Source organism: Crocuta crocuta, unplaced genomic scaffold (genome assembly GCF_008692635.1).
Source record: "Crocuta crocuta isolate KB4526 unplaced genomic scaffold, BGI_CrCroc_1.0 scaffold233, whole genome shotgun sequence".
NCBI classification, from domain to species: Eukaryota; Metazoa; Chordata; class Mammalia; order Carnivora; family Hyaenidae; genus Crocuta; species Crocuta crocuta.
Genome location: NW_027529526.1, coordinates 1657754 through 1683428, shown reverse-complemented (window position 1 = coordinate 1683428; position 25675 = coordinate 1657754). Strand labels below are relative to the sequence as shown.

At 46.3% G+C, this 25675-nt stretch overlaps 2 protein-coding genes across 2 annotated transcripts in view; one reads left to right on the top strand and one right to left on the bottom strand.

Moving 5' to 3' along the window:
• ZDHHC13 (zDHHC palmitoyltransferase 13) overlaps positions 1-3936 on the top strand; it is a 49998-nt gene extending 46062 nt beyond the window's left edge. Inside the window, exons 16-17 of the mRNA XM_077761045.1 lie at positions 732-829; positions 3516-3936. Of these exons, the coding sequence (XP_077617171.1) occupies positions 732-829; positions 3516-3654 (237 nt within the window). The 3' untranslated portion in view covers positions 3655-3936. The remainder of the gene's footprint in view (positions 1-731; positions 830-3515) is intronic.
• Positions 3937-13011: 9075 nt separating this feature from the next.
• CSRP3 (cysteine and glycine rich protein 3) lies at positions 13012-22457 on the bottom strand. The gene is made up of 5 exons (XM_077761043.1): positions 22346-22457; positions 17738-17906; positions 15881-16013; positions 14646-14739; positions 13012-13088 (listed from the first exon to the last, which is right to left on the bottom strand). Exons 1-5 carry the CDS (start codon positions 22455-22457, stop codon positions 13012-13014), a joined length of 585 nt encoding a protein of 194 aa, XP_077617169.1.
• Between the last annotated feature and the right edge of the window lie 3218 nt (positions 22458-25675).

Genomic DNA, 25675 nt, shown 5'->3' with positions numbered 1-25675 from the left:
TGCAGAGCCCATGCGGGGCTCAAATCAGGAAGCCATGAGATTATGACCTGAGCTGAAATCAGGAGTCAGATACTTAACCGGCTGAGCCACCCAGGTGCTCTAAATTTGGGAGTTTTCAAGTTATCTTAATTCTTACCCTTCCCCAAATTATGGATTTAAAAGTTCTTCACTTCAGAACATTTAAATGTTCTTTAACTTTTTCATTTGGCCCTTTCCAAAGAACTACTAAGAAGCATACACAAGGTGAGATAACTGCTGTAATGCTGACCTCACATTGTTTTATTCATCTACAAGTCGCATGCTAAATGTGTTGAGAGCCTAAACAAGGTGGTAAGCCATGGCTTGAGTCACTAAAGCAATTCTTTCACGACTGTGCTTTTTTGAAGATTAATGAAAATCAGTCAAAAATAAAAAGAAAAAAAGAAATGCTCAGGGGCACCTCGCTGGCTCAGCCAGAAGAATGTGTGACTCTTCATTTGGGGTCATGAGTTTGAGCCCCACATTGGGTGTCGAGATTACTTAAAAAAAATACTCAGCTACTAGATTTACATAGGGGAGTCTCATTTAGACTGCGGAATTGTTGTCAGTCTCACAGTGATCTTGCTTAGACGGCTGGGGGACACCGTATTTGACGGGACACTGAATGTTTCCTTCTGTCCCGTGATGCACTAAGAGAGATGGAGCCTTGACGTGGTGGTATTTTTCACGTACCTTCCAACCTTCTTTTGCAGATTGCTTTCCTGGGCCTGACCTCACACGAGAAAAGCAGCCTACTAAAACAGAGCAGGCATATGAAACAGGCATTGTCCCTCAGGAGGACCCCATACAAGTAAGTCCTGTGTGCTTTGGCCACTGGGTCCTGGGGAGGGTGCTAGCCTAACTGTTGGCTTCCCAGCCTGCTGCCACCACCCAGGCCATGCCGCTCTCCTCTAGCTTGAACCTCTTATTTCTTGGAAGCGCTTGGAGGTAAGTGGGGAGGTCATGAGCCCCAAGGTGGTAAGAATTTGGGACTCAGTCTACTGGACTCGGCACAAATAGTTAAGTGACTTTGAAGTTTTGCCAAAGTGGGGAATCTCTTTAGTCAGGGCACATGGTCACGAGATTGCGTGTTGCTGGCATGAAGTCAGTGTGAGATAGCGGAGCACGTGGCCGAGAATTCCAGCCACGGAGCTCTCTGCAGAAAGCATTAGATTGTGAACTTTGCCAAGATTTTCAACCTGCCTTTCTCTCACCAGTAATTCTTTGTTTTTTATAGTTTATTTTTGAGAGGCGGGGGAGGGGCAGAGAGAGAGGGAGACACAGAATCTGAAACAGGCTCCAGGCTCTGAGCTGTCAGCACAGAACCCAACGTGGGGCTCAAACCCATGAACTGAGACCGTGACCTGAGCCGAAGTTGGATGCTTAACCGACTGAGCCACCAGGCGCCCCACCAGTAATTCTTTTAGCCCTGTGTTTAATGTGCCCGTCCACGTCAGGGAGAAACTAGTGTTTCAGGTTTGGGGTATGCTTTCCCAAGAGCAGTGGTATAAAACCTGTCCTCAGTGGAAAATGAGTGTGTTTGTAGGAAGCCTGTCATCTTATGGCATGAACAATCAGGCTTTGAAGCTTATCTTCCTGTCATATATATCAGGGTCTTGGAAGCCAGGAGTGCTGTAGAGGTGACCCTGAGCCCTCTGGGGATCTCACGCTCACTGCATATCTCATGAGCAGTCTATTTTAAAGCACACTTATGGTACAAGATGAAACTGTTAGGCTGTTAGACGAGGAAATCAGCCCGGGACAGGACTATGATCTGTGTCTAGAGAGGAGAGCAGGTGACTCCATTGGGAAGAAATGGCTGCGGTGGTGGAAGGTGGACAGTGGTGTTAGGCCCGTGATGATCGTCTCAGACTGACAGTGATCGTGAAGTCCTTTCTAAGGAGTTTAACCAGAGGAACAGATGCTTACTCCCCTGAAGCATGGAAGCCTCTGTGACAGAGGTGGAATTTTCTGCTGAGCCTTGAAAAATGCGTAGTGGGGCCGATGGAGGACAGAAGGGCATCTCAAGCCCCAGAGAAGGGTCTGGATGAAGGGCCTGAGATGAGAGAGCTGGGGCGTGTTTGGGAATTGCTGAGTAATGGCAATTACTGTAACGGGAGCTGGAGGACCTAATGGCAAAGCCTTAGAGCCGCCGCTGTGAATGTCACTTCCAAAAATCTGCCCAGATGGAAGATTTGTCTTGTCTGTCTTACCCCGAATTCCTTTCCCTCCCTAACCAGCCCTGGTCTTCCTAGGAGTGGAGATGGTCCTGTCCTGACCAGTGTTATAGCAGCGGCAGGTTTGCGGCCATCCTCAGGCACAGATGTGTTTTAGTGTAGAGGGTTTGGGTTTTGATAAGGTTCTTGGAAGACTAGATCGTGTCCTATAGGTAAGATTAATCAGAAGGCGCACCCTCCCTTTGTCTGGAATTGCCGTCTTCTAGTAATTTGTCAGAATGACCAGGGAAGGAGGAGAGGCCCCCACCACGTGTTCTCTAGGCCTTTTAGACCATGTGGAGTTGTCACGTATGTGTGATTTGGTCAGAAAGGTGATGTTGTAGACATCAGGGGAATGGGCCACAAACGTTACCATGGCACAACTGCAGGGGCCTGCAGTGTCACCCTGTGCTCTGTTGGCATTGTCGTAAACCGGGAAGTTGAGGGAAGATTCTTGCCAAGAGAACTAATGTACATACTGAGCACATCAAGCACTCTAAGAGCTGAGATAGCTTCCTGAAGGAAAACAATCAGAAAAAGAAGGAAGCCAAGGTGAAAGGTGTTTGGGTTCAACTGCAGCGCCCTCCTGCCCCACCCAGAGAAGCACACCTTGTGAGAACCAGTGGAAAGAAGCCTGAGCTGCTGGGACTTATCCCCTCAGAGTTCATGGTATCAGAGNCTCAAGTAAGTTTAAGAGAAGTACAGAGAGGAAGCGCCATCATGGGTCATTGGGTGTGACAAATATCTGTAACTGCCCATTTCATCCTAATGGTATTTGGTGTGTATTTTTAGAACTATAATAGATCTTCAGTACCTCCCTGGACTATAAAAAAAAAAAAAAAAAAAAAAAGCATTAATTGGAAGGAATTGAGATAGGGCTATATCTAACTTAGAGTATTTAAGAAAAAAAAATCATCTTGTTGACTATACTGTTTCTGGCCTGCCTGGCCTTTGAAATAATCAAAATCTGAATCCGGGCCATGGGAATGGAAAGAAGGAAACTTCTTGATGGCAGCCATGATTCCAGTGAGTGGGGGACTCAGGAGGAAATTCAGTTGCTGGGCAGGAGTCAGAGAATCTCATCATAGGGATCCAGGCCCAGAAATGGAACTGTAATGTCCTGTAAGCCAGGGAATGGTCTGATTCCCCTCTGGATTCCTGCAGAATCTTCAAAGGACGTTGTATATTGTAAAGTCTCAGTGAATATTTATGGTTCGGATGAATGTTTGTCAAAAGCAAACAGGAAATGTAGTAAAATGTGTTCTCTTCCTTCCTTGGCAGCCTTGGGTTCACACAGAACCTTGCAGATTTCTTTAAGTGTGGCTGCTTTGGCTTGGTGAAGCCCTGTGCGGTAGACTGGACGACCCAGTACACCATGGTCTTCCACCCAGCCAAGGAGAAAGTCCTTCGCTCCGTATGAAGAAAAGCGACCCCAGACTCTCACTCTGATCTGATTGTGTTTCTGTTGATGTCCTCTGGTCTACAAGTGAGTGAAGGTTAAGAGTTCACCCAAGCCCCACAGAAAACGCAGGTGGTTTGTAAAGCTATTTGGTAAAAACAGAAGTTCTCCAGAAAGGCACTACACTTTTAGATTTAGCAAGATGGACTGTTCCTGAACAATCCTGGCAGACATCTGAAAAAACTTTTATATTTTTCACAGGAAAATACAAGTTACTTTTCTTTTGCGATAATATTCACGAATTATGGATAAAATGTAGTATTTTGAATACTTTATTGGTTGTTTCAAAATAGTACTATTCTTTAAACTTGTAATTTTTGATAAATTATTTGTTTTACCTATAAATATGTAAAAAATATTTAAATAGAAGTACCTGTTTTGCTTTCACACTTAATAAATTTTTTTTTTGTAGTTGAGATTTCATTTCTGACACTTAACTTTTTCAGAATCTTAAATTGAGAAAAGGTGTCTGTAGGGCATAAAGAAATGGGTTCACAGTTCCAGGAATGAGTTGAGCTCACTATTAACACCAGTAAGCAAGATTTAATTTTCCATCTTACTTAGAAGATTGAACAGAGGAGGGCTTCAAGATTAATTACTGTTTTTACTTAATACCCTCAAAATATTGGCCTAATGTGATTGTAATTGCTAATTTCCCTTGTTCTGGAGGAAAAACAAATTCCACTGTAACTCTTGGTGTTTTATATAAATGCCCCTGGGCATGGCTCCTTCCTACTGAAAACCCTTCCTTAAGGCTCCCCTTGCTCTTGGGGTAAAGGCTGAACTTCTCATCATGACCTACAAGACCTTGAATAATATAACCTTATTTTTGTTTCCCAGTCTTGCTCTGGACCACGCTTTGTACTAGCTACACTGACCTTTCAGTTTTTCAAGGATCCTTTCTCCTTTTTTCTACAGAGCACAGAGCCTTTGCAGATAAGGAAACTAACACCTTAAGAAGTTTGTGTCTTCTCCAAGGTCACTTAGATACTAAGTGGGGTAACCACTCTAGAGTGCTGGTCACCTTAATATTATCAGACACATGTGTGTTCAATAAATGTTTTAATTTGTTGAATGAAGGGTTTTTAAGCAGGATATGATATGATTGTAATTGTTTGAAGACTCTGATTCTCAGTGGGGGGACAGAAGGACTTTCTCAAGCTATAGCCTTTCCCTTTCTCTTCAAACTTTACCAAGTATATATTCTCAAATTGTGGTCCATACACCATTTAATCAGAATTATAGGGATGGAGCAGGGGCTTACTTGTTTAAAATTCAAATTCCTCGCCTCATACCTTCCAAACGGCTGTATGCCAGTGCTTCTAAGTGATATATGACAAGGAAAGCACATTTCATTAATTTTTAAATTATTCCACAGATATTTATTGAGCGCCATGATAGATCTTTTAGGCCATAAAAAATTTGATTGGGCATACTAATCACAGAGCTTGCAGTCTAGAAGGAAAGGTAAGATGAATGAAATTATAGTATAACATAGAAAATATTAAAAGCCATAAGAAAAGCACAGACAAAATATTGTTAGAGTTTAGAGGTTGGAGAGAGCCTCACTAGAAGTGATAAGAGAAGTGTTAATAGACAATAAGGCATTAGAAAGGGCCTTTCAATTTAGTTTGGAAATACAGAGTTGGAAGTGAAAGGCATTCTCATGTAGAGAACCCGCCAAGTGCAGACAATGGGAGAGTCTGAAGTATAGTTAGAACCTTGACAGCTGGGTCTTTAGGGTGTTTGAAAGGGGGGTTTGGGTAGTAAATTGGAATGGCTGATTGGAAATCCATCACCAGGGGCCTTGAATGTTTTTAGGTGAGCAATAGGGGCTGTTTCTTTACTCATTTGTCAGTAAAAAGTCCTTGAAAAGGTTGTGGATAGCGGGCATCTCCAATTCCCGTCTGCCCATCCTCCTCTTAAACTCACTTAAGCAGTCAGGCTTTCACCCCTGCCCTCTGTGGAAACTGCTCAGCCGCACTTGACAGTGACCACTCCCTCTTCCCAAATACACTCCTCCTGTGGCCTTCACGAGACAGCACCCCTGAGTTTCCTTTTAATCCCACCGGTTGCTCTTGAGATCTCCAAGTCTCCTTTGCTGTTTTCCATGCCCTGCCGTTTAATGTTGGAATGTCTCAGTGGCCAGTTCTTGAACTTCCTGTCCTTTATCTAAACTTACTTCTTCCTTGATAATCTCATCTAGTTGTGTGATTGTGTATACGATCCGTGTGCCAAAATGCCCCAGATTTTTAACTCTAGTTCAGACTCCTTCTCCAACTCTATCCTCTTAAATAAATGTCTAATAGACATCTTAACATGTCCAAAATTGAAACTGAACTTCTAATTTCCACCCTACCCTCACTCTCACAAATAAAAAATAAAGAATTAAATAAAACATATAGTATATTTAAAGATAAAATAGGGGCACCTGGGTGGCTCAGTCGGTTAAGTGTCAGACTTTTTGGCTCAGGTCTTGATCTTGCAGTTTACGGGTTCGAGTCCCGTGTCAGGCTCTGTGCTGACAGCTCGGGGCCTGGAGCCTGTTTCAGATTCTGTGTCTCCCTCTCTCTTTGTGCACCTCTCCTGCTCATGCGCTCGCTCTCTCTCACTCCCAGAAATAAGTAAACATTAAAAAAAATTTTTTGAAGATAAAATAAATAAAAAGTAAACAACGCTGTTCCCTACCCTCAGTCTTCTCCATATCAGTTGATTGGAACTCCATCCTTTCAATTACCCAATGTCAAAACTTTAGAATTGTTTCTTGATGATTCTTTTTCTCTCGTAATACACCAGATTGAGATTTCTTTGAGAAATCCTGTGGACTCCATCTTGAGAATGCATCCAGAATTGAATGCTTCTGGCCACCATTGCTGCTATAGTTCTGAGTTACCATCACCTCTTGCCTGGATTACTACGGCCTTCTTATTTGGTCTCCCTGCTTCCACCCTTACCCTGCTATAAGCAGCCAGAGTGATCCTTATAAAAGACAAATTGAATCTTATTGCTTCTCTGCTTAGAACCCTCCAGTGGCTCTTGAGTTCACCAGGGGAAGAGCCAAAGCCCTGCCAGTGGCCTGCAAGGCCTGGCAGGGTCTGACCACTTCTGCTTTCCCTCTTGCTGATGCCTATCCACCTGCTAGGCATGCTTCTTTCTCAAGCCTTTCCCTGCTGCTCCCTGTCTGACATGTTCTTTCCCCAGATATCCATGGGGCTAAATGCCTTTTCTCTGAGCTTTTTTCCAAATGCCAACTTCTCAATGAGGCCTATGCTCACCAACGTCTGGAAAGGTGGAACATTTTTTTCCTTGACCTATTCCTCCTCTTTACCCTACTCTGCATTTTCTCCCTAGCACTTACTGCCTTTTAACGTATTATGTAATATGTCTGCTGCATTACTGCCTCCTTCCCCAACCCATTAGGATAGCAGGTCCCTGAGAGATTTTTGTTTTGTTCACTGATGCATCCCAGGTACCTAGAATATTGCCTAGCACACAGTATGTGTTCCATGAATATTTGAATTAATCTGTTGCATGAGGTTGTTGAACAAATTGAGGGGATTTTAAGCAGGACATGATGTGATCAGAGTTGTTTCTGAGGACTGATTCTCAACTGGGAGAACACAAGGATTTTTTTAAGTTCTGTCTTCCTGTCTGTTCTCACCAACCCCTGTCAAGTGAGTATTCTCAAATTGTGGTCCATAGACCATTTGCATCAGAATAATGGGCCTGCAGTGGTGATGGGGTGGTGTCCAAGGATCACTTGTTTAAAATTCCAATTCCTCTTCTCAGATTTTCCAGATTATTCTCTGAAAAGTGAGTCTTAGAATCTGAGTTTGTATCAGGTTCCCCAAACGGTTCTTACATGCACATGCTACAGTTTGAGAATCATTTACTTAAGGACTCTTACCCTTACCATCTGACTGTGACTTTTTCCTCAGCTACATGTTGGTGTGAAAGTTTAAAAAAAGTAAAAGTTTTGAGGGGCGCCTGGGTGGCTCAGTCAGTTAAGCGTCCGACTTCGGCTCAGGTCATGGTCACACGGTTCGTGGGTTCGAGCCCCGCATCAGGCTCCGTGCTGACAGCTAGCTCAGAGCCTGGAGCCTGGAGCCTCCTTCGAATTCTGTGTCTCCCTCTCTCTCTGACCCTCCCCCGCTCACGCTGTCTCTCTCTCTCTCTCAGAAATAAATAAAACATTAAAAAAATAACTTTAAAAAAATTAAAAGTTTGAGAGTCAGTGTTTTATAGCTAGGCACCTTGGCTTTGAATCCTGGATATGCCAATTATAAGTGACTTTTACCTCTGAACAAATGACTTCCCTATGTAATGCTTCCGCTTCCTCATTTTTATCAAGTGGATAATAATAGTATATATCCCAAATGTTGTTATGAGGATTAAATATGTTAATAACATAAAGTGCTTAGAATTATACTTGACACATAATAAGTGCTCAATAAATGCTATTAATTCAGAAATCTTTGGAAAATTGGCTAGAAGTGAGGAAATGTGCCAAATTCACCTTTCCATACCCTGTGTTGTATGTTCTGGGACTAGCATTCTAAAAACTACAATTTCCTGGTCAGCTGATTTTCCGTAAGTTTTGCAGATAGAGGAGGAAGGGAGGAGACACTTAACTCCACTTTTCTTGCCAGCCGTTCCTCTCAGTGTTGTTCCTACAGTGGCCTTGAACCCTGATGATGGCAGTTGGAACCATGTCTAGCTTTCCTCCTGCTGTTCCCCAGCCACCTCCATGGCCTCCCTTAGAAGCCCCAGCAGTCACCAGGCAGGGCTGGCTGCTCAGAGGTCTGACTGCTGGCCCTGGGCAACCTGTCCTGGGCAATCTCTTCTCTTTGTCTTCCCCAGCCCAACACTTAGTGACTGCTTCCTGCAGTTCTTACCTCTGTACTACATCAGGGTGTTCCTCTTTACTTTCTGAAAAAGATTAGCACCTGCTTGATCAATTCTATTATTTTCTCTCTATTAAAACAAAACACAAACTGTTTTTCTGACCAGGCTCTGACGGATATAGAACATTAGAGATAAGCCTTGTATAATGGTCCAGGCAAGATATAATGAAGGCCCAGATGACTGATTGAATGTGAGGGGAAGAGAAGGGAGAGTCGAGGATGACTTTGAACCCAGTGAATGAGAGGGTGGCAGTGCTCTTCTGAAAAGTAAGAAAAACTGTGTGGGGCAGACTAGGTGATGAGTTTGGTGGTTGGGGCCTACTGAGCTTGAGGCATTGCAGGGTATGCAATGGAAAAGTCTAGAAGACAGCTGTAAAGAGACCAGGGCATGAATGGAAGTCATGAGCACGGATGGATGAGGTTGTCGCAGGAGAGAGGGAGAAAACTGAGATGAAAATGGAACCCTTTCCATTTTCCAACTCCCTCCTGAAATGGTAAGATCAATTCTAAAAAGAGACCAAAGATGACAACCAATGCGAAGAAACAAAAGGTATGGGGGTGGGGGAGAGAAACCTGTCCTCGAGGCCTCTAAATTAGGGTGCTCCATTTCTTTGTTTTCCCCAGCCCACTCGTGGCTGCTTCCTGCATTTATCAGCTCTGTGCTAAGGACAGGAACACAGCCTTCCAGAGCATGGATTTGGGGAGCTGGAGAAGAGGAGGAGGCCACTGGGAGGAGTCGGGGATAATCAACGAGAGCACAGTGGCATAGAATTCAAGAAGAATTCATTTCGAAGAGGGAGGAGCCACTTGTCAGGAGCTGAGGAGAGGTTGAGAAGAACAACTGAGGAAAGACGGGGCTTGTGGTCTGGAAGTTTCCGGTGGGCTCGGCAGAGCAGTGGCGGCCGGCGTGGGGTGGGCAGCTGGGAGGGCACCTGAGAGCCAAATGCGCAGGCAGTAAGGACTACGTGGAGCAGAGTCTTAGTTTGGCTTTGAAAGGAGAGGGGAGAAGGCACAGGTTTGGGCTTGTCTGCAGGGGCCACGGGGACGTGACGGTTCCGCTGTGATGCCCCCGGTGACTTAACAGACTGGCTGGGCCCTGAACAGTGAGAAGTGGGCAATCTTGGCTACCGCACAGCTGGTATTACAGCCGGGGGTATTGTAGTCACGGGGGTTAATAACAGTCAACGGGGCTTAATAACCCCCCGCCCCAACCTCACTGGCTTAACACAGCATAAGGTCTATTTCCCCCTCTCGTGACAGTCCGTGTAGCTGTTTGCAGATACTCTTCCGTGCAGGGACCCGAGCTCCCTCCCAGCGAGTGGTTCCACCGTTTCCAGGGCCTCAGTGTCCCCTGGCCCTTCTGCATCCACAGGTGTGGAAAGAGAATGGGGACTCTCCCGCATGTCTTGGGGACCAGGCCTCCATCGGCCAAACTCAGTCCCGTGTCCCAATCAGTGGTCGAGGAGCCGGAAGATGTAGTAGGACAGTGTTCAGGAAGCAGAGGGGAAACAAAACGCCCGCTAAACCACAATAAGGCCCTTTCTTGGTTTTGCTTTGTTTTTTCATTCCTAAACTCCTTCGCTCCACATATAATAATCACTCCTTTTATTTTCTAGCAGAATGTGCATTTAGTCCAGCCTACACTCTCCCACTTCACTCCCTCAACACATGTTTCGTGCGTGCCTACTCTTTGTCGAGCGCTGTGAATACAGGCATGTCGCAGTCTAACAAGGAAGCAGATGGGAATTCAAAATTTCACTGTAATGAGTGCAGTGCTTTGCCAATTATGTATCAGCTGTGGGAACACAGAGGTGGATTAATTCTGTGCAGGAAATTTGGGAAAGATTCTGCAGAAAAGATGGCACTTGACCCGTGACTTGATTCTAGGAGTTCGCCAGGCTAAGAAGTTGGGTTAGGTGGTGAAAATGGAGGGGCTTCCCTCTTCTGGATGTTTTAGGCAAAACGAGCAGCATTAGCAAAAGCATGATGGGGTCGGGTACTTGGCATATTTGGAAAGCCTTTGAGTGTAGCTGGAGCTCATCTGGAAGAGAGGGTCTAAAGCTAAGTTGAAGGTTAAGTCCGAGGCCAACTTGTGAAAGTCCTTATGTGACATACTGTTATGGGCTGAACCGTGTCCTCCCTCTTGCCCCCACATTTATATGTTGAAGTCCCAACCCCCAGAACCTCAGAACGTTATTGTGTTCGGAGATGGGGTCTTTACAAAGGTAATTAGTTAAATGAGGCCTTTCAGGGTTCCTAATCCAACATGAATGGTGTCCTTATAAGAGGAAATTAGGACACAGACATGCACAGAGGGAAGGCCATGTGATGACAGGGAGAAGGCGGCCATCTACAAGCCAAGGAGAGAGGCCTCAGAAACCAACTCTGCTGGGGCGCCTGGGTGGCTCAGTCGGTTAAGTGTCCAACTTTGGCTCAGGTCATGATCTCACGGTTTATGGGTTCGAGCCCCGCAGCAGGCTCTGTGCTGACAGCTAGCTCAGAGCCTGGAGCCTGCTTCTGATTCTGTGTCTCCCTCTCTCTCTGACCCTCCCCTGCTCATGCTGAGTTTCTCTCTCTCAGAAATAAATAAAACATTAAAAAAAAAAAAAAAGAAAAAGAAAAGAAACCAACTCTGCTGACCCCTTGATCTCAGACTTCTAGCCGCTGGAAGTGTGAAAATGTAATTTCCATTGTTTGACCCACCGGCCCTTGGTGCTTTGTTATGGAAGCCCTAACTGACTGATACATGTACCACAGGGTAGGAATGGAGGGGGTGTATTCTAGAGACTTAGAGAAGTCAGAATCACGGAGGCTTGGGGAGTGTGGCAAGGGAGGGTGCGGGAGAGGGCAAAGCTAAGGAAGACTCAAGATTTTAGCTCCGTCTCCAAGGTGGCTGGGTGGTGGGGCTGGTAACCAGGAGAGTGGTGGAGGAGCAGGCCGCCCTGCGCGGTGCTCACTTCACGTGTGAGTCAGCCCTCTGCAAGCCCGGAGGTCCCTAGTGGACAGACTTCCTAGCTGAGGCCCGGGTACTATATTGCTTCTAAAGTCCATGCAGGTTAAAGGGGACTTGATTTAGTTGATTCAGTTTATGCCTGGTGTTATTGATTGACTGGCTTTGATGGGCTCTCCATACACCTCTGGCCAGAAGCTTACAAGTGAAAAATAAATGCCCTTTGCTACCTTCCCCCAAGAACGTAAAATGTATACTGTTTCCACCCTCGGGTCCTTTTGGTGGAACTCAACGGCTCAATGACCCCTGCAAGGGTCTCTGGGCATGTAAAACATTATCTCTTTGAAAGTGGAACGGGGCACAGCCTCTGCCAGCCACCCCCCACCCTTTGTTTCTCTGAGCCATGCCAACCAAATAGAGAAAATGATGAGACGTAATTGCTTCTGAAGCATCAAAAAACTAGTAAATAAATAATAAAGTCAGTGCAGGGCTTTGTCTATGGCAGTACGTGAGCAACCCTGAATTAGTGCTCCTTTTAAAGGAAGGCTTCCTGGGACTTGGAGTGTAGATAAACCCATGGTTTAGTCTAGCTTTTGTTTTGCGCTCGTTTCCTCCAAATCATTCAGAATTGCACGGTGGTGGGAGAAATGAGGTGGTGGTTAAAAGCGGAGGCCCGAGAAAATACGCACAGTCGGGCCGCTGAAAACTTGCTGAGGAGGCACAGAGATATTTTTAATTGGCTGCATTTCATCAGCAAGGCCGGCGATTTGACGTAGGAGAGGTTTTCAGAAAATTGCCAAACCCTAGGGAATTGTCCCAGAATCAAAGAAAATCCTCCTCCCGTTGTGTATAACACGGAAGCCCACTCCACATTTTGTTGCCATTTCTGGGTTTTCACGAGAGGTGTGAGATTGCAAGCGGACAATAGGATAAAAGGACCGCCTCTTCAGCAGTTTTCTTAGTTTTGATTTTCCTTCTAGAATTTGCTCTCCTGTCGCCTGCTTCCTCTGGAAGCCCGTCTCCTTCTCTGTTGGTAAGGAGCAAGAAGCTCAATGGACAGGTTCTGGAAGCCTGCTTCCCTTTGCCTCGTGTTCCTCCTCCTCAGGCCTTCCTCAGTTGACATCAAGATTCATTACGTTGTTTGCAGTGAGTTTTTAGAAACACCTCTCTCTTTTCTGAAAATCTCCCTCTATTTGAAAGGAAAGAGCCAGAGACACACAAGGTACCGCTAAAATATTTATTTATTGCCTCTCCCACCCTGGGTATGAGAAATAACAACGCATTTGTTATAGGTTAGACTTTTAATGCTTTCTTCCGAAGGTGTCTTCTAACTTTGGGTAAAGACTACGATCGCTTCTGAGGAGAAATACTGCCCGACCTCAACGAGAGGATGTTCGGGGGAGAGTTTCCGCCAGGCAGGGTTACATGGAAATGCTTGAGGCCCGTGGAAGTATGTCACACTCTTCACTCTTTCTTCTCCACCTGATGTGTTAGGCCTCCAAACCCAATACCCGTAGGGCCAAAGTTTTTGGCGTAGCAAACTGAACGAGAGGGAGGAGAGGGGAGAGAGAAGGGGTTGGTTAGACCATGTTTGCACTTCCCTGTGCCTGGACACAGTTCTTCACCCATGAGTGACGTCCTTGTGATAAATGTATTCGTAAGTTAACTTTTAAGTATATTGAACTATATTTAATTTAGATCCGCCGATCAACATTGTTCACACTTCCGGGCACTTAGGCCGAAGTGTTCACAGACGTTTTCTCGTGTGAGTCAACACGACTGGGGCCATGATTGCCTGCCCAGGCTCGTCCCCTCCTGCCGCTGCGTCCCTCCTGACACTGCGGGCATGCGGAAGCACTCGCGGTCCCTGGCGTGCCCCCACAAAAACCCACAGTCACCCTTCAAGACCCTCCGGGGGCTCATCTTCAGAGAAGCCTTCCCTAACGCCCCAAGCGGGTCACTTCCCTCCTTGTGTGCTACTGTTAGAGCTTTTTTTCACTTGGCCATGCAATTCTTTGTCTGCGTGCTCATCTCTCTGCTGGCTGCAGCAACATTTTAGGGGTTTTGGCCTGGGTATGCTGAGGACCCTGTGTGTCCTCCACTGGCCGGAGGAGGCACCCCCCGTTGGGTAGAGCGTTCATTCGCATTCTGTCTCACCGAGGGAGCAAAGTTGGGGCACCCTGCAGTCTTGTTAGTAATGTCCTCCCTCTTCCCCTCTCCCATTGCTCCCCCCCATTCCAACACACACGCTTGGAGACCTTGAGACACCATCATTACGTGACAGGGTGGGAGGACCCCACTGAGAAACAGTAGGCCTAGGAGAGTGGAGGACACGTTGGCCTTGGCCCTGATGCATCCCTTCCTTTGCATAGCATCGGAGAAGAGCCAACCCCTTCTACGTCTCCACAAGACAAAGGGATTGTGGAGGCATCTGGGGGCAGGGCCGTGAGGGCCAGAAGGAAAATTTGTTGTCAGTTCTGTCCCTGCGATCACTGGGTGATAATGCAACATTAGAAACAAATGTCAGGAAGGAAGGAGGGAGAGAAGGGGGCGTGGAGTGAGGGAGGAAGGAGGGAAAGCAGAGAGAGGAGGGAGGGAAGGAAGGAAGGAAATAGATCTCAATAAACTAAGGAGAGGTCAAACTCTCTAAACTAATAATCTATTATTTAAATCTAATAAACTAAAGAGAGTTCATCCTTCCCTAGTCACCCCGAACCAGCACCCAGGGAGATAGAGGTGTTTGGATTTTCAGAAGGGACTGTGATACTGTTTACCCAGGCCTGTGGCCTCTTCTAGGACCTGAGTCAGGGCTCTGTTTCCTCCTCATCCTCTCTGCCCCCAGGCACCCAGCTGCCCCGAACCACTGAGCGTCTGCAAGGATCCGGTCCCCCCACATGCTCCAACGGAGGGGGCCAGAGCTGGGGCAGGGAGGAGTCATCTTGCCCTTAGGTGGGTGGTTTTGCTCCCCATCCTGAGAGCTCAGACCCCGCTCAGGCTGAGAAGCCATGCCCCCTGGCAGACACAAGCCTCCCGGCTGCACACAGCTTACCCTCCAAGGACCCTCCCTGGGAAAACATCTCCAGGGAGTCCCCGCTCACCTTTGCAGTAAAGTTCCCCATCTTTGTCAGTGACATTCGTGGACTCTAGACTCTTCCCACAGATGGCGCAGCGAAAGCAGGTCTTGTGCCAAGGCTGATGGGTGCACGAGAGCAGGAGAGTTACATTAGCGGGGGGCGGGGACAGCCTATTCTGTGTCCGTGTGAAACCCCCTGGCCAGCAGCATATAGAGGAGTGCCACAGTCCAAACCGTTGGCGTGTGTAATAGGCCCCAGAACAATTTTCCCAGGGATTTGGAGAAAATGAGATGGGAGCGGCCAGCAATTCTCAGAACCCCTAAAAATATATTTATCAAAATGATTACCATATGTGTTCCTTCAGAACAGACTAAATAGAAAAGGGCTATTCCCTTCTAGAAGATCAAGGAATAGAGAGGGGGCAGTGGGTAACATTTACATTGAATAGAAAGTTAAGGAAGAAAAGAAGTGAAGAAATGAGGCAAATAGACAGGTAATTCTATTCACTTGATCTCTGTATATTTCTGCTGGAAGAGAGTTGCGTGGCCTGGATCACTGGAAGATGGCCTCCTGCACACCTGCATGTCCACCAGGCATGGCCTCGGGGTCCTCCGTCTTTAAGTGGCCAGTCTTGGAGTGGAGACTGGCTTCGTATTTGAAGTCAGACACTCTCCATGGCTCTTCTTTCCATCTACCCTGAACTGCTTTAGTATGAACCGCTTTTTTCCCCTCCTTCAGGCCCAAACCCTTTGGTGAATCCCCTGAAACCAGAGCTTGCAGAGGGAGTGTGCATAACTGTCCTGGACATTGGATGACTCCTCCGATTGCCAGGACGCTTGTGAGCAAGGACGCTTCTTGCTGCTGTGAGGTGTCTGTTCTATCCATCAGGGGTGATGCCAGCGGCGGATTGAGTTATGCGGTGGTGATGGGCTCGCAGGGCTCATAGCTCTGGAAGGAGTGTGGACACCGAAGGGCAAGGGGCTTGTACAACTTTGTATCTCCAGAGCTCTAGCTGGGTGCCTCCCACCTAGTGGGCTTAGGCTTGTTGTATCGAATTTCACCAGTTCTGGTTTTCAGGGGCTCTGCAGAGTGACCCTCACAGCCCAGGAAAGTGGGTGAGGATGGGTGGCTCCTAACGCAGCTCCTCGGAGCAGAGGAGAACGAAGGTCTGGCTCTCACCTGCTCACAGTTCCTGCTTTCCCCTCTTAGCCCTCCTGACTGACGTGCTGCACGTGAGCAAGCCCCATTTGGCTCCTTACCTTGCCACCTCCCATCACCTTCTCAGCAGCATAGACTGACTTTCCGCATCGAGGGCACTTCTCGGACTCTCCGAACTTTGCGGTGAACTTGGAAGGGTTGCTGGTGGTGGCTGAGCGTGCCGGCTTTGGGGACCTGGTCGAGATAGACAACATGAATGAAACCTTTAGACCTTGTGGGAAAAGAGTACTTAGCTGTGGGACCTTAAGCAAGTTATTTAACTTGTCTGTGCCTCAGACTCCTCCTCTGGAAAACGGGGCTAATCATGGTGCCTTCCTCAGGGTTGCTGAGAGGGTTTAACGAGGGGACCTGAGCAAAGCACTTAGAAGTCGGAGTGTCTCCTGGCATTTAGCAAGGAGTAACAAGCCTAGCTCTAATTGGCTTACATCTGTCCTTTCTGTTATAAAACACTTGGCTAGCATTCCCTGTGTGTTTGCTTCTATTGTCATGTTATAATTGCTGCTAGTGTTTACATTTTTCTGTACCATCTTGAAGCCCACTGGTCTGCTTTATGGAGTGAGTTGTGGAAACATTATAGAGCAAGATGGGGTCTTGACAGTTGATGGCAAACAAACCATGGTCCATTAAACTGATGCATTCCCTGTCACGGTTCAGGTTGCCATCCTGCATCCAAAGGTCACCTGTCTCCATGTGAGCAACGTCCAAGATGGAAGCACAGTAACCCACCCCCTTGCTTCTGTGTCTTTTGGCGTTTACTTGTGCATTTATCACTTGCATCTCGCCATACCTTCTAGGGTAGGCAGGTCTAGTTGGAAGAGGGTGAAGGTATGAGGGGTAACTGCCCAAGGTTAGGCAGCTCGTTATCGGAGCTGGGACGAAACCCAGGTCTGCAGACTCTTGTTTCTCTTTGTGCAGTGTTACAGAAAAGCCCTAGCGGAGAAGAGTGAGCTTCGGACAATGTGCGGCAGAGAATGGGGTTGGTGTCATCTTTCTTCATTAAGTGGTGTCCAGTTGGGATTAAGTAATGAGAAAAATGTAAACAACAACTCCTACATGCCTGCATTTTCCCAGGCTCTACCATGGGCTACTGAAGGGGCCAGATGACTCTTCAGATGGTCTAACGGCTGCTCTCTGGGGGAGGCCCTCCATGGGCCACTGCCTCAGTGGGGGTAGGCCTTTCTGTCTAGTCCCACTGCAGAGCTGAGTCCGGGTACCAGCTGGCCAGACAGCAGCTGCGTGCCAGTGGCTGTCAGTCTGTACTCAGTTCCAGGCTGGAACTCAGCGTGATCATCGAGACGTTAGAACAGCCTGGTAGATGGAGGTTGGACAGTGTGATATCGCAGTTTCCTTTGATAATATTGGGGGGGATCCTCAGCGCTGGATTGTCAACAAGGGAGACCCACAGAACAGTCATAATTGATTGCTTACTCCTGAGGCACACTGCCCTCCCTGCAGACCCCCTCCCTGTGATGTGGATATTAGTCATCTTACAACCCTAAGGGAAGAAATCTTTTAGTGATGAGCACGCAGAGAATGGCCATTGCTTTCCTGCCATATTTATGTGATTTACACAGAAATGCCCGAAGGGGAAGAGAAGAGACTCCATGCAGTTTAGCAAAGGTCAAACAATGGAACATCTGTACTTTCCAGGATTTCTCTTAACATGCAAACCAAGAGCCATGGTGTAAAAGTATTGCCCTTTAGAAAGGAAGATAATTTGAAGAGAGTCTTCGGAGAGATGACACATTGTTAAAACTTGGTCAGACCGAGTATTCTGATTGTTAGCCAGTCAACAATGGAGTCCATTCTCCCACTTCCAGAAAACGTTGCTATGGGAACGAAATGAACTGTCCTGATAGCTGGGGCTCTACTGGGCTGGGAGAAGCGGTGTCACTCACTGTTGGAACTGGAGGCCCAGGTGTTCGCCTGTGTCCGTGCTGAGGCAGCCGGCGCCTTGTCCGTACCCGATCCCCTTGGGGCCATACCTGCGCCCGTAGCAGACCTTACAGTAGATCTCCGACTCATGAGCTGCGACCGTGGTGCTGTCGAGAGCCTTCCTGCAGGCCACTGCCGAGGAAGGGACAGTCAGGGGGCTGGGGCCGAGGCTCTTTCCCCTTTCCCTCCATGCTCAGGGCCAAGGGACCCAGCAAGAGGGGCCCTCTGGCCAAGAGCACAACTTCGATTCCTCACCAGAGCACCTTGAACCATGGATTCCAAAGCAGCCCTGATTTCACAGATGAGGAAACTGGGGAACAGAGAAGCGACATAATGTGTCCAGTGGAACCAGCTAGAAAGAAGGGGAGGCCAGTATCGGAACCAGGCGTGTGGTCTTGGGCTAGTTAAGAATATTGTCCCTGAATCCGAGCAGCCTAAATTCCTGAGTGGGTAACCTCACGTGACATCAGGGAAGTGTGTGTGTGTGTGTGCTTGTGGGGGTGAGGAGGGGATAAGGCACCGAGACAGGGGATGAACTTATTTTTTTCTTAATAATATCAGAATCGGGAATGAGCAGTTTCTGTACTTACCGTGGCCTTTGAGGAGCACTGTGATATTCAAGGGGACAATTACCACTGAGGCTACTTTTGATCCAGGTCCGGAAGCGGGATGAGGGGGGGGGGGTTTGGGGTGGTGAAGAGGTAGACCTGTCTCATAGACCCTGAGGCTTCTACTGGCTGAAGTCCCCAGTCACTATATATTACCTAATATAAAGTGTCCCCCATGATATGAAGTATATAAGGCAAGCTCCCATTTTTCCAAAAAGAAGATACATTTAAAAAGTGGGGTTTTTTTTGCCAAATTGCAAAAAAATAAACTTTTAAGGATGCAAATGATAGTGTTAACTACCTACTTATAATATTTAATTTAATAATAGAGATCAATAATATATGCATTCAGAGAGGTTACTTTTTTCTAATCTCACACAAATTCAGGAAAAAACAGTATCCAGATTCTTCCTCTGCATCCTCGCCATCAGCATTTCCTTATCACCGGTGTCTTTCTGAGGCAGTGACTCAGCTCTCCAAGCTTACCATTCCTGTGTGGTCTTTGAGAGTCAGCCCTGGTTGTACCTGAGCCCAGGCTGTCACCTGGAAATTGTAGTTCAGCTAGAAATTCCTATTAGCAGAATAACTGGGCAGCTTTAAAAAAATATGTAGGATTTCCACAACTTAACAACTCGCTGTTACTGCGCTGTAAAGGTTGATCCTTAAAGGTTGTTTATGGTGGTATTTATTCACCGCTTGTAATAGTGAGGCCATCGCCCCAAGACAGGTAAGACTCGTGCATTCAGTTTATTTGCCTCCTTTGTTTTTTTGTTTTTGGCCAAGTGACCTTTATAAGCAGTCAACCGTTGAATGAGGTTGTTTCAGGGTAATATGCTTTCCTCAAATAGTATTTTATGTAAAAACATCATAGAATTGAATAAGAGAGTGGGGGAAGACAAGGTTGTAGATGAGGGGTTGGTGGTTGTGTGGACGCGAAACAAACGTAAGTAAATACATTAAACAAGTCAACATCGTGTGTGTTAAAAATTCTCTGTAAAAAGCAAGAAAAGCTGAGAGACTGTCCTATAGCATAAGATACTTTATAAGGCTTTAAACACAAGGCAAACTCTTTTTATGAGAAATCAATTTTGGAGAAAAATGCCTTCTATTTGGGCATATAACATACACCTTTCTCCAACCTTCTTGTTGCTATCAGCTTCCAGTCTCCAGAAAAACGTCTCTAAAACATTGATGCTCTAGACTCTGACTTCCTTGAGGGCAACACTTATTTTACTATCCTCAGAACATAGTATGGGGCCTAGCCTGGAGTTAGTCCTCTGTAAGCATTGGTTGAATGAATGAATGAATGAATGGATGAGTAAGTGAATGAAGGCCTCCATGCATGAGTGAATGATAGTCAGTGACTTGTCCATGATTATATGGCAGTAAGTTGCAGATGGCCTCAGGTCCACTGCCCCCTGCCCCAGTTCTCATCCCCAGCACTCCAGGACTGGGTACGCCCCATCATGCCCGGGGCCTCTCTATAGTCGCTCCCTGGCCCCTGGCCAGCTCTCACACACAGGCAGAGTGGAGCTGTGGTGGCCACTGCTGCAGCCCCTGACCACCGTGTATGTGACGTGTTCTGAGTGCAAAATTCAGAACACTTAATACAAACAAAAAAGATTTCAAACACTTAGTACAAACAAAAAAGAATGTAAAATATCCCATTAATAATTTGTATATTGATTACGTGTAGAAACACGATGTTTGGGCATATTCACTTAAATGAAATGTTTTGAAATTAATTTCACTTCGGGGCGCCTGGGTGGCTTAGTCGGTTAAGGGTCCGACTTTCGCTTAGGTCATGATCTCGCGGTTTGTGGGTGCGAGCCCCGCGTCGGGCTCTGTGCTGACTGCCAGCTCGGAGCCTGGAGCCTATTTCAGAGTCTGTGTCTCCCTCTCTCTGACCCTCCCCTGCTCACTCTGTCTCCCTCTCCCTCTCTCTCCTAGAAATAAAATATTTAAAAAAAAAGAAATTAATTTCACTTCTTTACACCTTTCTAAAAACATGCCTACTAGAAAAGTTAAATTTGTATATGTGGCTTGCATTATATTTCTTTTGGACAGCCTTGGTAAGGAGGATTAAGATTTGTCTAGGAGTTTGGAGAACACTGGCCAGGGGACAAGCTAAGGTAGCCTCTGCCTTTCTGAAGCCTGTTTACGACAACTACAGGTTGGCCTGTAGACAGGCAAGTCCCGGGATGGTAATCTAGAAAAGCGTGCTCCTCTGCAGGACCCTTCTGTCCACTCCTACTGAAACATGTACTGCTCAGATCCTCAGCCCGCCCATGAGTTCTAAGGAAAATATCAAATGGTTAAAAGGGACACACCAGCAAATGCTCAAATCCCTTCTACCGTGGCTCCATTGAGTAGGGCATCCACCTGCTACCCGAGGACAAGACACCCCTGACCATGGAAAGCTTTCCTACCATGTCTTGTTCTCCTTCAGATACTGAAGTTGGGAGAATAGAGGCCTCATCAAGAACCCCAGTTTCCATCTTGGGACAACATGTTATGGTGGGTACTATCATCTCCATTTTATGGATGGGGGAATTAAGGCTCACAGAGGTGAAATCACTTGGCCAAGGTCATGCAGTTAGTCCCCAGCAGAGCCCAGACCGCAATCCTAGTCATTTTTAGTCTAATTCTAGTATCTTTCCGTTATTCCCAATGCCTGCTCTTGTTAAAAGCTCTAGCTGTTTTTGAGCAAAATCTAGAAGGTTATGGAAGGAACTCTTGAGCAATGACTTCTAGATGATTGTAATAATGATGATGAATCTGAGGGACGTGTGTGATGACTTAAAAATAATTACCCATCACTAGAGCTCAAAGCTTATTAGTAAATCCACCAACCCAGTCCCTCAGAGCCGTGCTGACCCCTACTCTTCGATGACAATTCTGTTTGCCATGGAAGGTAAGAGATAATGGAAACTCTGGAAGCAGATAAAACCTGACTATTTTTGGCAGCTTAAGGACGAAGTATCTCCACGCTTTAACAGATGGAGCCCAATCCTTGAAGTTCCATTTGAAACAGTTTGGGGCAGTGTGACACCTTGTGGCCACTGGGCTAAATCATGGGGATGGTGTGGGGGGAACATGTGGGGAGGGAGTGTGCCAAACGTCTAGCAAAACTAGCCCTTAAGCCAGACCTACTGGAGGGAGGCAAGGAAGGTAAGTGGTCAAAGACTGTTCTCCTAGAACTGGACTAATGGTTGGAAACTCTAGAATGAAGTCATGTTGAGGGGACTGGACTGGAGGTCTGAAGGTATAGGTTCTGCTTCTAGTTCTGCTGCATGTTCTTGTGACCCAGGCTTAGAGATGAGAAATGATCTGTCCAAAGTCACAGGTCAGGCAAAGCCAGACTCCCGTGGACCCCAGGGTTTGTACCCCCCCCAGCTGTGACACTGTGCATCTGTGTCCAGCAGGTGATGGTAGAGGTTCCCTTTGTCATGCCACTGGTGTCCACGCCCCAAACTCCTCCCGTTTGGACTATTACAGAATTGGCAGATGGTGCCCCTCACCTGACACAGGTTCTTAGGAAAGACCAGTGGCAGCTGGCTTCAGGGACACTGACCAGTGGAGCAACACAGAACCAAACCCACGCTGGCTTCAGATAAGCGATAGCTGCCTTTCTTTGCCAAGTCACACTCTGTAAATGTTGCCACTGGGTCAAGTTTTTCACCATGATGGCAGCAGCAGACCAGCTTGTTCTGACTTTGGCGAGAGCTGGGCAAGTTCTCTGAGCTGGGCAAGTTATTGGTGAGAGGGTGCTCAGGAGAACACCATCCCTTTAGGTGGGGCCCCAAGGTGATATTTCTAATAAGTTCTCAGGTGATGCTGTGCTGCTGGTCCCGGGACCAGACCCTGAGGACCACCTACATACAGTATTTGTGGCTAAATGTGAACTTTGAAATAAATGCCCTCTGGATGCCGAGGGGCCCTTGTGGTGTTCACCCAACTCACTGCAGTGGAAGCAGGTCTTGTGGAAACTCCTTCCATTGCACTGGATTTCTTCCGCGTGGTAGACCGTCTTTTCGCAAGCGCCACATTTCGCTCCTCCACCCCAGTTTGGCATCTTGAAGATTTTCTGACCAAGGTCAAGTCTAACAGGATATAAAGCAAACACCCTATATGTAGGCACACTCAGGAGTGAACCAACGCCTAGCAGTACTGTGTTCTCAAGACCAGAACCTAGCTCTAGTGTGTTTGGTGGTTCGTTCGTTCATTCATTCGTTCATTCATTCATTCACTCACTCATTCATTCATTCATTCATCCACGCATTCATTCAGCAAGTAGTTACTTGTGTCCACATCATTGAATAAGCTCAGACACTCAGATGGCCCTTTACTTTACTATGTTAGGACTCAGTTTCCTCGTCTGTTAAATTTTAGTAGCACCTGCCCCTAGGGTTCTTGGAAAGAATAGATGAGCTGATTTTATGTATATAAAATTACACAAAATTTGTATATATACAAATATTAAGTATTTTTTTAATCAAAGGTTTTAAACATTATTCCATCAGTAGTGGGACTAATCTGTGAAAATGGTGTTACCTTCTTGTCCAGCTCAGTGCTTCTCCAGTCATGTCAGATCTTGCTACTATTCAGATGCTGGTTTGGTAGATGTGGGAGAGGCAGGAAATTCTGTGTTTCTAACAGTCTCCAGGCAGTGCTGATGCTACTGATGGAGACCATGCCTTGGGTAGCAAAAGCCTTAGCTAATCTTTTTTTTTTTTTACACTAAAAAATTTTTTTAATGTTTATTTTTGAGAGAGAGACAGAGACAGAGACAGAGCATGAGCAAGGGAGGGCCAGAGAAAGAGGGAGACAGAGAATCCAAAGCAGGCTCTAGGCTCTGAGCTGTCAGCACAGAGCCCAGTGTGGGGCTCGAACCCATGAACTGTGAGAGCATGACCTGAGCCGAAGTCGGACGCTTAACCGACTGAGCCACCCAGGCGACCCCAAGCCGTAGCTAATCTTGCTGATAAAAATCTATGATATATAAAAGCTCCTATTCAGATTTATTCCTCCTATCCCTTAGACCCAAGCAACAAGCTCTAGTGGCCCTGCACTATGCACTAGCTCAGCGGTCTGGAAACCTGCCTTCTGCTTTCAGGGCTACCACACCTTGCCACGTGCAGTGAGACGGACTACAAGGCTTCTCTTAGATTTGTCTTCCCACCTAGACTCTGGAGAGGGTCACTCTTTCCCTTGCCGCCTCACAGTGTTGTTCGGAGACCCAAATAACACGATGTGCAGGAAGGTAGTTGGCAGAGCTCACCGTGCCAGGTGTGATCACGGGAGCCAGTCGACGACGCTATGTGCCCTCCCACACCCTTCCAGGATGTTCTGCTGCAAAGAGTGGCTGATAGTCACAGCCCCAGGCCATCGTTGCCTCCTCCCTGTGGCATTTGTGTAAGAGATACCGGACAAGGAGGGGCATCAAAAAACGTCTTTCCCTTTCTTTCTGTGCCTGTGTGTAAGTATGCATCCAGTTTTCAGTTTCCCCAGAGGAGAACTCAAGTCAGCCATCAATAGTGAAATTTCTGAGATCCTGCCAGCTCCGGGGGACTGAATTTTCTCTGAGATCCTTTGGTTTCTAAGAAGACTGGTATGTCATCTTGTCATTGACACCAAGCACTATCAGGCCATTCCGAGTGGCTACTTCTGACCTTCTCTTTCCCTTCTGGGAAGCCAGTCATTTTCTTATAATAGTTGGCGATTAACATTAAGCTCTCCCGAGTCAACTGGTCTGGACTGTGCCTTCCAGCCTCACAACAAAGACTGGTTTTGCTAAGAAACAGAAGGTAAATAGCAAACAGATCACTGAACCTGATACCACGACCAAAAGAAACATCTTTACCTAATTGTCCCTGTAAAGAGCTTTCCCACTTAAAAAAAATAGCATGAGGTTAGCCAGGAGCACCCTATCCTTCCACTCATAGAAGCAGGCTGTTCTTTTTATTCAGTAAATTTAGAAAATGAACTTAAAACCTTATTTTTTAAAGGAAACATAGGGGCATCTAGATGGCTCAGTCATTTGAGTGTCCGACTCTTGATTTCAACTCAGATCATGATCCGAGAGGCATGGGACTGAGCCCTGTTTTGGGCTCAGTGCTAAGCAGAGAGACTGCTTAAGATTCTCTCTCTCTTACCCTCTCCCCAGGTTGTGCTCTCTTTAAATATAAAAAAAAATTTTAAGGAAACATTTAGTGCTTCTGTTTCTATATTTCAGGTTGTTTAGTATAGAGGAAAGAATAATGGATTTTGAAATGAAAGGCTTGGAATCAAGTCTGCATTCATTCACTCATTCATTCCCTCACCATGCATTTACTACCTACCTATCATGTGTCGAGCACTGTATTAGATGCTTGGTAAGGGATCAAGGGGAGAAAAACTTTATAAAGACGAGTAATTTGTGTTGCTTATAATGAGAAGTCCACATTCTAGTGAGGAGGAGAGTCAGGAACCAGAATACTTTATACCAGAGAAGAGTCTTAGGAGAGTACCATGCAAACTCAAAGGAGAGTGTGGGTGCCCACATTTAGACTAGGGATGAAATCAGTGAGTTGCTGGAGAATCACAGATGTCACATCCCAATGGGGTTTTGCAGGGTGAATGAGAGTTCACCAGAGAGAGAAAAGGGAGAAGGGCGTTTCACGCAGAGAAAAGAACATACAGAAATGCATATGTGAAGATTCCTTAAAAGAACCCAAAATTGTTTACTTTTGACTTTAAAAAAAATTTTTAAGTCTCTAGAGTTGGGTTAGATTTTTAAGATTGACCAACCTCCTCATTTACAAACAAGGTAAATTTGGGAGTATTTTCATAGCCAGTTTCTTTTTCTAAGATTCATCCTTCTCTGATTAAAGATGATACATTCTCTGGAAAAGAGTAGAGTCACATAATTTTGATAATGTTCATTTTGATCCTGGGTTGTAACATAATATAAAGTAGAAAGGAAGTGTCATATATAACCAGGAACAAGGCAGTGACACTTGTGAAATTAATGAGATGGAAATTTTCAATGGAAACAACCCTAGGTCACATTTCTTATTTCAGATCTTTGGTGAAGATCTCATTGGCACGTCTTGCAAGTTAATGGTAGACAGAGACGCCCCCTGGGAAGATGCGTGCTTGTGCACTCAGCAATTGCCTACACATGACACTTTTCAAAGTGAGGATAAGATTACAGATAATACCTTCCTCACAGGGTAATGGATCCCAGCATAGGTTATTTCTTAAGTGATCATAAATATCTGACATACATCTATTAGGACTTGAATCCCAGAA